The 12,482-nt window shown below is 44.6% G+C and overlaps 1 protein-coding gene across 1 annotated transcript in view; it reads left to right on the forward strand.

The window, feature by feature from the left end:
* LOC115200541 (protein FAM189A2) overlaps positions 1 to 12,482 on the forward strand; it is a 57,653-nt gene that overhangs the window by 10,851 nt on the left and 34,320 nt on the right. The window contains exon 3 of the mRNA XM_029763669.1: positions 11,628 to 11,738. Within this exon, the coding sequence (XP_029619529.1) occupies positions 11,628 to 11,738 (111 nt within the window). The remainder of the gene's footprint in view (positions 1 to 11,627; positions 11,739 to 12,482) is intronic.

Raw genomic sequence — 12,482 nt, forward strand, 5'->3', positions numbered from 1 at the left:
GGGACAAATCCTCAGTAAGCACAGCAATTATAGTGTTAAGTCAGCCATGTCTGATAGGATGTAAGGGTTCAGAGGTCATACATTTTAGTCATTTAGCAGACACTCTTATTCAGAGCAACTTGCCTTGCTCAGATGTTTCAGCTAGTTAGCTCAGGATTCAAACCAGCGACCTTTCAGTTACTGGCCCAATGCTCTTAACCACTAGGCTACCTGCCGCCCCTGCTTATCGCTAGACGCTAGAGGGGTTGCTGGACCCCTTGTGACTAAATGGCCACGCTAGAAAGGACCAAATCGGCAACAAAAATGTTGAGCATCTACAGTGAGCTGCAAAAGTATTGTGACACGTATTTGGGGGTTTTGGCTCTGTACTCCAGCACTTTGTATTTAAAATGATACATTGACTATGATATGGATGAAAAAACCTTCAAATAAAAGCTGACAGTCTGTAAAAAACAAAAGAAATGTGTCACTGTGCCAATACTTTTGGAGCTCACTGAATTTGATCTTGAAGCCACACTGTCTGTTTGCTTAGTTTAACTACTTTTCAATGGCAGATTAATCATGTTTAGAATTGTTTACCAGCATATTAGTATTCAATATCTTGTTGCAGTTCCCATTGTTTTCTTGGATCAAAACTCAAAGCCCAGTAAAACAACTATTCTTGACACCTGCCTCAGAAAGACCAGATGACTTTGTGTTTCAAAAACCCCAAACTGGTGGTCAAATTCCCTGTCCTCCCGAATCCTTAACAACTTTAATCTGGTGTGTTTGATTTCTTCCTATTAAAGCTAAGAAACAATTTTTTATCCAGGTTTTCTCAAACCCAAACCCCAGTGGCTTTAGACCCCTGAACAAAGTCTAGAGGCTCAGTGTTTCTAGGACCACTGGTGGTACCCTCCCCATACACTGATACATCACACACTTTCGCTTCTTTGAGCCTTATCTTTATTCATGTTTAGTCTGATATTTTGTTTTGACTCCTGTTTTGTTTTTCTTTTACATTTCTATAATTCTAAAGAGACCGTGTCCTTGAAAAGCGCTATAAACCCATTGACCTTTTCCACATGTTGTTGTGTTACAGTCTGAATTTACAATGGATTCAATGGAGATTTTTGGGGGGGTCACTGGCCTACACACAATACCCCATAACGTCAAAGTGGAGTTATGTTATTCACAATTTTTGCCAATTAATTAAAAATGAAAAGCTGAAATGTCTTGAGTCAATAAGTATTCGACCCCTTTGTTATGGCAAGCCTAAATAAGTTCAGGAGTAAACATTTTCTTAACAAGTCACATAATAAGTTGCATAGACTCACTCTGTGTGCAATAATAGCGTTTAACATGATTTTTGAATGACAGCCTCATCTTTGTACCCCACATATACAATTATCTGTAAGGTCAATCAGTTGAGCAGTGAATTTCAAACACAGATTCAACCACAAATACCAGGGAGGTTTTCCAATATCTCGCAAAGAAGGGCACCTATTGGTAGATGGGTAAAACATTTAAAAAGCAGACATTAAACATCCCTTTGATTTAATTTAATTTTGGATGATGTGTCAATACACCCTGTCACTACAAAGATACAGTCGTCCTTCCTAACTCAGTTGCCAAAGAGGAAGGAAACCGCTCAGGGATTTCACCATGAGGCCAATGGTGATTTTAAAACAGTTACAGAGTTTTAATGGCGGTGATAGGAGAAAACTGAGGATGGATGAACAACATTGTAATTACTCCACAATACAAACCTACACTGTAATTGACAGAGTGAAAAGAAGGAAGCCTGTACAGAATAAAAAATATTCCAAAACATGCATCCTGTTTGCAACTAGGCACTTAAGTAATACTGCAAAAAATGTGTCAAAGAAATTAACTTTTTGTCCTGAAGACAAAGTGTTATGTTTGGGGCAAATCCAATACAACACATTACAGAGTATCACTCTCCATATTTTCAAGCATAGTGGTGGCTGCATCATGTTATGGGTATGCTTGTAATCGTTAAGGACTGGGGAGTTTTTTAGGATACAACATAAATGGAATGGAGCTAAGCACCGGCAAAATCCAAGCTGAAAACCTGGTTCAGTCTGCTTTCCACCAGACACTGGGAGATTAATTCACCTTTCAGCAGGACAATAACCTAAATCACAAGGCCAAATCTACAATGGAGTTGCTTACCAAGAAGACAGTGAATGAGTGGCCGAGTTACAGTTTTGACTTAAATCTGCTTGAAATTCTATGGCAAGACCTGAAAATGGTTGTCTAGTAATGATCAACAACCAATTTGACAGAGCTTGAAGAATTTTGAAGAGAATAATGGGCAAATGTTGCACAATCCAGCTTTAATTGCTGCCAAAGGGGATTCTACAAAGTATTATGTAAAGGAGATTTTTCTATATTTCATTTTCAATAAGTTTGTAAACATATCTAAAAACATGTTTTTACTTGGTCATTATGGGGTACTGGTGAGAATTATCATTTTTTTATCCACAACAAAATGTGGAGTAAGTCAAGGGGTATGAATACTTTCTGAATGCACTGTAAGTCCCATGTATTATTATAATTAGAATAATTAGAATTATTATCCACAGGGGGTACTTGAGAAGTCTCATGAGACCATAGGCCTAATGGGAAAATGTGACTGACCACCTCGATTCGGTTTTATGTAGCAACATTTGAAATTGTATTTTTTACCTTTGGATAAAATTAGAGACTCAAAGCTAGAAAATGGTATATCATACACTACAGTTGAGGAACAATAGGAAAGTAATTCTGCTTTGAAAGTTGATGAACTTGTAACCCCACTGTTGAGAAAATGGCCTTTGAATGTTTTGGTACACCTACTGGAGAGCTCTTCTTTGTCAACACCCACTCAGCTTTGTTCACACCCTCTTAAGCCTTAGCCCCGCCCATCTCTTTAAGGATTCACATGCAAGGCCATGTACTAAACAACCGAAGGCTGGTTTATACTACGGGTGTGTTTGTAAATTTAATCTGGAGTGCTGGAGTGTGCTCGGGGCGTTCGTAAACTCAGAGTGCTGTCAGATTGTCCGTTAGTAAATTCAGAGCGTTTCGCTCTCGAAGCGTTCAGAACGCACACTGGACACTCTGGCCGAGGAGTTGGGATGATCCGAACGTTCTAACCTATCAAACGCAGTCAAGCACCCAAGCTAACTGGCTAACGTTGGCTAGCTTGCTTGCTACTTCCAGACACAAATGAGAGAATAGCTCACTCTGACCATTTTACTCGCCCTAGCAGAGCTGGTTAGGGTGTTTTCATGTCATCCAGAGGGTTGGTGACTGCAACTGTGCTGCTGGCAACAATTTAATGACGCTTTTTGCCAACGTTTACACACACGAGCCATATTCAACAGGTGTTGAGCGTTCATAAATTTGTCAGTTATTCTGCGCTCTGGCACACTCAGATGAGAGTGCTCTGAAATCGGAGTAGATAGCCAGAACAAATTTACCAGCTACGTCTATCAACAGTTGTCGCAGTGACATCATGAACATTCTATTGAAATTGTTACTTGCATAGTGGAGTCTTTTGTTAAGACATGTAGCTAGCTAGCTAGCTAGCTAAACAATGAACCATAAACCCAGCTCATGATGTTACTACTCTGCATGAATCTGCAGGTAGCTAACCAACCAGGTTCAATGTTAGCTAGCTAATGTTAGGCTATAACTAGCAAAGCAGATACGAATAATATTAGTACGCAGATCATACACGTAACGTTAGCTAGTGAGCCTGTCAGCGAACGTTAGCTAGCTAGCTAACAATACACTTTAACTTGAAATGAAAAAGACTTTCTGACAAAATTAGAAACGTGTAATATTTGAAAATGTTGCTAGCTAGACTATCTTACCCGTATACATGGATAGACGCTTCTCCCTCTCTGTCATGGATGCCATGGTTGCCCTGATTTTGAAGATGTAATCCATAGACATGTGTTTTCTCCATCTCCTTAGCTATCATACTCGAATTCCACTGATTTCAAAACTCGGTCCTCCTGAAAGTGGAGAGCAACACTTATACAGTTCTACTGCGTGACATCTTTCAAAAAAGCAGCGTTAGAAAGGATTACCTACACACCATGACCAGCTCATATTATAGACAGAAGCGAGCTACATGGCAGACCAATCAGAACTCATCTCTCGGCATGTCCAGCCCACTCATTATCTCAGCCAATCATGGCTAGCGGGAAGGTTCCTACTTTTTCTGTGGCTAAACCAACTAGGCTCGTAATTTAACAATTGTATTCGTATTTACAGATGACATACAAGTTTGTAATTAAGGCACATGAAAGTTCACATGTTCTAGAAGGCATTTCTGCCCAAAAATGAATTTTGATTTTAAAAAAAAAGTTAGCATTCAAATGGCTCCTACTGAAGTAATGACTCCTATTTTCCTGAAACGAGTCACAAATACACATGAGGGGTACATCAATGTTAGTCTGAGGCAGAGCAGAATTCAGTTGGTGGTGCAGTAACCGAAAAAGTTTGTGACCACTGCTCTATCTGACCTAAAGGTCATGATGTGAAAGATCAAATGCTCTTAGTCTGTGTTCTGGAGGTCATAGATTGTGTTTACACTGCACTGGGTTTACTGGATATCTGAGGATGATTCTGACTTTTTCTCCTTTACTACTGTACTGTATTCGTTATAAATGTCGAATCTGACTCCCTTCACATTAAGCCTACCACAGAATATTGTCAGTGTATACTAGCATGTTACCAATCCAGTTATCGTCACAATATATCAAAAGCAACAGATCTGCTAAACAACAGATAACATCCAGAATGTATCTTTACAGAGCTAGTCCTTGAAGAAGGAGGGTCTTATAAGTGTAAAGAGGGTGTAAGTTTTAGTCTGTTCTACTTGTGACGTGTCAACTAGCTGAAATGTCTGTCTGTGCCTCCTGCTCTGCTGGCTTCGTTCATGTTTTCAGAACGGGACTTCAGGAAACTGGGAGAGTAAGTGTTCAGTTGGAACTGGGGACTGGGCGCTTGCCTAAGGGTCAAATCTGGAGTCGCGCTGTCTATCCTGCAAGCTGTGTTTGTGTGTGTGTGTGTGTGTGTGTGTGTGTGTGTGTGTGTGTGTGTGTGTGTGTGTGTGTGTGTGTGTGTGTGTGTGTGTGTGTGTGTGTGTGTGTGTGTGTGTGTGCGCGCGTGGGTGTGTGGGTGTGTGTGTGGGTGTGGGTGTGTGGGTGTGTGTGTGTGTGCGTGATAAACTGGAAAGAGGAAGTGGTAGAGACAGATTTAACCCCATGGTGGTGGTTTTGTGTCAACCTCAAATGATTGATGGAGACTGTAAAGAGAGAGAGAGGGGGAGAGAGAGAGAGGGTCTCTGCACACTGCCAACAAAATGAGTTAGAAACTGAGCTGCAGTTTCTAACCTCCTGACAAATGTATGACCATATTAGAGACACATATTTCCCTCAGATTACACAGACCCACAAAGAATTCCAAAACAAATCCAATTCTGATAAACTATTGGGTGAAATACTACAGTATGCCATCACAATAGCAAGATTTGGGACCTTTTCGGGCCTCCCGAGTGGTGCAGCGGTCTAAGGCACTGCATCGGAGTGCTAGAGGTATCACTACAGGTCCCGTGTGGCTCAGTTGGTAGAGCATGGTGTTTGCAACGCCAGGGTTGTGGGTTCGATTCCCACGGGGGACCAGTACGGAGAAAAAACATGTTTGAAATGGATGCATTCACTTCTGTAAGTCGCTCTGGATAAGAGCGTCTGCTAAATGACTAAAAAACTACAGACCCGGGTTTGATCCCAGGCTGTGTCACAACCGGCCGTGACTGGGAGTCTCATAGTGTGGCGCATAATTAACCAAGTGTTGTCAGGGTCAGGGTTAGAGGAGGATTTATCCGGTGGGGGGCTTTACTTGGCTCATTGTGCTCTAGCGACTCCTTGTGGTGGGCCAGGTACCTGCAGGCTGACTCTGGTCATCAGTTTCCTCTGACACATTGGATAAGCGGGCGGGTGTTAAGAAGCACGGTTTGGTGGGTCATATGTTTCGGAGCGCGCATGACTTGACATTTGTCTCCGTTGGGGAGTTGCAGCGATGAGACAAGATCAAAAAGCGGATCAAATAAAAAAAAATTGTTGCCACAAGAAAAGGTGAAGACCAAACACCATTGTAAATAAAACCCATATTTATTTATTTTCCCTTTTGTACTTTAGCTATTTGCACATCATTACAACAGTGTACAGTAAATAGCCATAATATGACATTTGAAATGTGTCTATTCCTTTGAAACTTGCGAGTGTAATGTTTACTGTTAATTTTTTATTGTTAATTTCACTTTTGTTTATTATCTATTTCACTTGCTTTGGCAATGTTAACATATGTTTCCCATGCCAATAAAGCCCTTTAAATTGAATTGAATTGAGAGGGAGAGGTCTGGAGGGAGAAAGGGCTGAAATTGAGAAGGGTGTTATTTACTAAACAAGGGTTAGAGTTGATGATAAACTGATGCTTGGTCCATTGTTCTGTTTGGCAGGACCAAAGTGGAACAATGGTGTGAGAGGACATTGTGTTAAAGGGCGTCACATTTTAGATTCCTAATTTTGTGTGTGAGAGTGTGTGTTTATTCAAATGTTAGTTTGTTTGTTTATGTTGGTGTCTGTCTCTGTTTGTGCATGTGGAATTCCACAGACAATTAGTCTGAGAGAGAGAGAGAGAGAGAGAGAGAGAGAGAGAGAGAAGTGACACTGACTGAGTTAGGACAGTGATTGACTGTATCCTCCCTGTCACGAAGAGGCCATAGAGCCACACCTCGTACCCGAGTGATTTCCATGGCCGCTGTCTAGAGAGACAGGGACAGACACAGAGAGACAGGGACAGACACAGAGAGACAGGGACAGACACAGAGAGACAGGGACAGACACAGAGAGACAGGGACAGACACAGAGAGACAGGGACAGACACAGAGAGACAGGGACAGACACAGAGAGACAGGGACAGACACAGAGAGACATAAAGGTGGACGGAGGGAGGGAGGGAAAGACACCATCATAGACAGACAGACAGACAGGTCACCATGCGTTCTCCAGCTTCAACTTAGCCCCACTATAGAGACACAGAGACAGAGAGACACAAAGGGACAGTCATAGACAGACAGAGAGACAGGTTACCATGCGTCCCAGTTTCGGTTCCACTATAAATACCCCTCTGCCTCACTGTGACACGGGGGGAGTTATCCTGCTGTAATACAGCCCCAGGACAGACCCAACACCCCAACCCCCTCAGCTATACACCCCACTGCTACCCCCTCCCTAATGCCAGCAACCGCCAGGCAACCGCCAGGCAACCGCAAGTGATCCCACCACTCCCACCTACTCTTTCTCAGTTGAGGTCATGGGTCAACTGTCACATGACACCCCCGTTCCTCTTCCTGATTATGAGACACACAGAGTCAGAGAGAGTCAAAGACTGTTGTTTTATTGTTGTTCTGCTTTTGAAGTAGTGGTTAGAGTAAAGGGCTTGTTTTGTTGCTTGAGGCACATTAAAAATAGTCACCTGGTCTATTCCGAGCTCCACTATTTTGGGAGAGCTTTGGTAAGGTCCCATTTTAATATTGACATGGCCTTGGAGGTTCTGAATCATGTCCAGTCGTCCACTATAAACCAACAGGTCATTTGTAGCTCAGTTAGTAGGGCAAGGTGCTTGTAGCGCCAGGGTAGTGGGTTTGATTCCCAGGACCACCTGTACGTTAAGCGTATACACGCATGACTGTAAGTCGCTTTAGATAAAAACGTCTGCTAAACGGCACAAACAGGGCGTTCAGAAAGTGTGGTGATCCCTTGACATTTTCAACATTTTGTTACGTTACAGCGTTGTAATAAAATGAATTAAATCTCTCCCCCCCCCATCAATCTGCACACAATACCCCATAATGACAAAGCAAAAACTGGTTTTTAGACATTTTTGCAAATGTATAAAAAAATTTTTTTTTAAATATCACATTTACATAAGTATTCAGACCCTTTACCCAGTAGTTTGTGCAATCACCTTTGGCAGCGATTACAGCCTGGAGCCTTCTTGGGTATGATGCTACAAGCTTGGCACACCTGTATTTGGGGAGTTTCTCCCATTATTCTCTGCAGAGATGTTCGATCTGGTTCAAGTCCGGGCTCTGGCTGGGCCACTCAAGGACATTCAGAGACTTGTCCCAAAGCCACTCCTGTGTTGTCTTGTCAGTGTGATTAGGGTCTTTGTCCTGGTGGAAGGTGAATCTTCGCCCCCCCAGTCTGAGGTCCTGAGCGCTCTGGAGCAGGTTTTCATCAAGGATCTCTCTGTACTTTGTTCTGTTCATCTTTGCCTTAATCCTGACTAGTCTCCCAGTCCCAGCCGCTGAAAAACATCCCCACAGCAGGATGCTGCCACCAACATGCTTCACTGTAGGGATGGTGCCAGGTTTCCTCCAGAGGTGACACTTGGCATTCAGGCCAAATAGTTCAATCTTGGTTTCATCAGACCAGAGAATCTTGTTTCTCATGGTCTGAGAGTCTTTAGGTGCCTTTTGGCAAACTCCTAGAGGGCTGTCATGTGCCTTTTATTGAGGAGTGGCTTCCATCTGACCACTCTGCCATAAAGGCCTGATTGGTGGAGTGCTGCAGAGATGGTTGTCCTTCTGGAAGTTTCTCCCATCTCCACAGAGGAACTCTGGAGCTCTGTCAGAGTGACCATCGGGTTCTTGGTCACCTCCCTGACCAAGGCCCTTCTCCCCCGACTGCTCAGCTTGGCCGGGCGGCCAGCTCTAGGAAGAGTCTTGGTGGTTCCAAACTTCTTCCATTTAAGAATGATGGAGGCCACTGTGTTCTTGGGGACATTCAGTGCTGCAGAAATGTTTTGGTACCCTTCCTCTGATCTGTGCCTTGACACGATCCTGTCTCGGAGCTCCACGGACAATTCCTTCGACCTCATGGCTTGGTTTTTGCTCTGACATGCACTGTCAACTGTTGGACCTTATATAGACAGGTGTGTGTCTTTCCAAATCATGTCCAATCAACTGAATTTACCACAGGTGGACTCCAATCAAGTTGTAGAAACATCTCAAGGATGATCATTGGAAACAGGATGCACCTGAGCTCAATTTCGAGTCTCATAGCAAAGATTTCTGAAAACGAATGTAAATAAGGTATTTCTGTTTTTTTTATTTTTAATACATTTGCAAAAATGTTTGAAAACCTGTTTTTGCTTTGTCAATATGGGGTATTGTGCGTAGATTGCTGTGTTTTTATTTTTTATTTAATGTATTTTAGAATAAGCCTGTAACGTAATAAAATGTGGAAAAACTCCTCTAGTTTTCTTCTTTTAACTGACAGGCAGAATTACAGTGCTTATAGTCATAAACAGCTGTGTCTCATTTTCCCTCCTACTCTTTATTTTCCTAATGTGGTTTAGGTAATGAGGGTGTGGTTTAGGTAATGAGGGTGTGGTTTAGGTAATGAGGGTGTGGTTTAGGTAATGAGGGTGTGGTTTAGGTAATGATGGTGTGGTTTAGGTAATGAGGGTGTGGTTTAGGTAATGAGGGTGTGGTTTAGGTAATGAAGGTGTGGTTTAGGTAATGAGGGTGTGGTTTAGGTAATGGGGGTGTGGTTTAGGTAATGAGGGTGTGGTTTAGGTAATGAGGGTGTGGTTTAGGTAATGAGGGTGTGGTTTAGGTAATGAGGGTGTGGTTTAGGTCATGAGGGTGTGGTTTAGGTAATGAGGGTGTGGGTTTAGGTAATGAGGGTGTGGTTTAGGTAATGAAGGTGTGGTTTAGGTAATGAGGGTGTGGTTTAGGTAATGATGGTGTGGTTTAGGTAATGGGGGTGTGGTTTAGGTAATGAGGGTGTGGTTTAGGTAATGAGGGTGTGGTTTAGGTAATGGAAGTGTGGTTTAGGTAATGAGGGTGTGGTTTAGGTAATGGAAGTGTGGTTTAGGTAATGGGGGTGTGGTTTAGGTAATGGGGGTGTGGTTTAGGTAATGAGGGTGTGGTTTAGGTAATGGGGGTGTGGTTTAGGTAATGGGGGTGTGGTTTAGGTAATGAGGGTGTGGTTTAGGTAATGGAAGTGTGGTTTAGGTAATGGGGGTGTGGTTTAGGTAATGAGGGTGTGGTTTAGGTAATGAGGGTGTGTTTTAGGTAATGGGGGTGTGGTTTAGGTAATGAGGGTGTGGTTTAGGTAATGGGGGTGTGGTTTAGGTAATGGTAGTGTGGTTTAGGTAATGAGGGTGTGGTTTAGGTAATGAGGGTGTGGTTTAGGTAATGGGGGTGTGGTTTAGGTAATGAGGGTGTGGGTGTTGTTTAGGTAATGAGGGTGTGGTTTAGGTAATGAAGGTGTGGGTGTGGTTTAGGTAATGGGGGTGTGGTTTAGGTAATGAGGGTGTGGGTGTGGTTTAGGTAATGGGGGTGTGGTTTAGGTAATGAGGGGTGTGGTTTTAGGTAATGGAAGTGTGGTTTAGGTAATGGGGGTGTGGTTTAGGTAATGAGGGTGTGGTTAGGTAATGAGGGTTTGTGGTTTAGGGAATGAGGGTGTGGTGTTAGTGTAATGAGGGTGTGGTTTAGGTAATGGGTGTGGTTTAGGTAATGAGGGTGTGGTTTAGGTAATGGGGTGTGGTTTAGGTAATGAGGGTGTGGTTTAGGTAATGAGGGTGTGGTTTAGGTAACAGGGGTGTGGTTTAGGTTAAGGAGGGTGTGGTTTAGGTAACAGCGGCATGGTTTAGGTAACAGCGGTATGGTTTAGGTAATGAGGGTGTAGTTTAGGTAATGAGGGTGTGGTTTAGGTAACGGGGGTGTGGTTTAGGTAATGAGGGTGTGGTTTAGGTAATGGGGGTGTGGTTTAGGTAACGGGGGTTTGGTTTAGGTAACTGGGGTGTGGTTTAGGTAATGAGGGTGTGGTTTAGGTAACGGGGGTGTGGTTTTGAAATGTCACTGTTTCTGTGTAACAGTGTTATTGGGCTGTGGGATTTGGCAAATAAAATGTCAACATCTTCCTCTCCTCCCGATCCTCCCCCTCTCTCTCCTCCCCTCCCTTCTCCTCCTCTCTCTCCTCCCCCTCTCCCTCCTCTCTCTCCTCCCCCTCTCCTCTCCCTCTCCCTCCTCTCTCTACTCCCCCTCTCCCTCCTCTCTCTCCTCCCCGCTCTCCCTCCTCTCTCTCCTCCCCCTCTCCCTCCTCTCTCTCCTCCCCCTCTCCCTCCTCTCTCTCCTCCCCGCTCTCCCTCCTCTCTCTCTCTCCCCCTCTCCTCCTCTCTCTACTCCCCCTCTCCTCCCTATTCTCTCTACTCCCCCTCTCCTCCCTATTCTCTCTACTCCCCCTCTCCCTCCTCTCTCTCCTCCCCCTCCTCCTCTGTCTCCTCCCCCTCTCCCTCCTCTCTCTCCTCCCCGCTCTCCCTCCTCTGTCTCCTCCCCCTCTCCCTCCTCTCTCTCCTCCCCGCTCTCCCTCCTCTGTCTCCTCCCCCTCTCCCTCCTCTCTCTACACCCGTTCCTCTCCCTCCTCTCTCTCCTCCCCGCTCTCCCTCCTCTCTCTCCTCCCCGCTCTCCCTCCTCTCTCTCCTCCCCCTCTCCCTCCTCTCTCTCCTCCCCTTCTCCCCTCTCCCTCCTCTCTCTACTCCCGCTCCTCTCCCAGGTGAATCTGTTTGTCCTGCTGTCGGTGGTGTGTGTTCTCCTCAACCTGGCTGGCTTCATCCTCTGCTGCCAGGGGGCTCAGCTGGTCTCCACCATGACCAACTGCCAACTGGTGAGACACACATACACACACCCTTTTTAGCATCATGACAGCATAGACCTGTAGGTAGGTGCATTAAGTCTGGGTCTGCCTCAGACCTCTCCTCTGTCTATCCATCCATGGTGTTAGCGGATGTCTCTCTTCCTCTCCTTCCTCTCTACCAGAGGTATCTACCTCATCACTGTCTCCTCTCCTGTCCTGTCCTCTCCTGTCCTGTCCTCTCCTGTCCTGTCCTGTCCTCTCCTCTCCTCTCCTCTCCTCTCCTCTCCTCTCCTCTCCTCTCTACCAGAGGTATCTACCTCATCACTGTCTCCTCTCCTCTCCTCTCCTCTCCTCTCCTCTCCTCTCTACATCATCACAACAGTCATCGCTTCATTAGTCCAACCAGACCCACGCAGAGACCTAGGGCTGTGTCCCAAAGAGCATCCTATTCCCTACATAGTGCAATACTTTTGACCAGTGTCCTTATGGGCCCTGGTGTAATGTAGTGCCCTATAAACAGAATAAGGTTCCATTTGGGAATCAGACCAGGGCTGGTTCTAGTTGCAGGGATATCAACATGGCCCAGTTTATTATCCTAGCCAGCTAGACAGGAGCTCAGATGATAGACCTGCTGGAACTCCTGCCGCCACAAAACCTCATTGAACACAAGCTGTGTATTGGCTCAGACTGGTGCTGAGATCTGGGCGTTGACAAACACGCGAGTGGATGCACACACACATACACAGTTCACAAACACACACACAGTTCACAAAC

Source organism: Salmo trutta, chromosome 9 (assembly GCF_901001165.1).
Source record: "Salmo trutta chromosome 9, fSalTru1.1, whole genome shotgun sequence".
Taxonomy (NCBI): Eukaryota; Metazoa; Chordata; class Actinopteri; order Salmoniformes; family Salmonidae; genus Salmo; species Salmo trutta.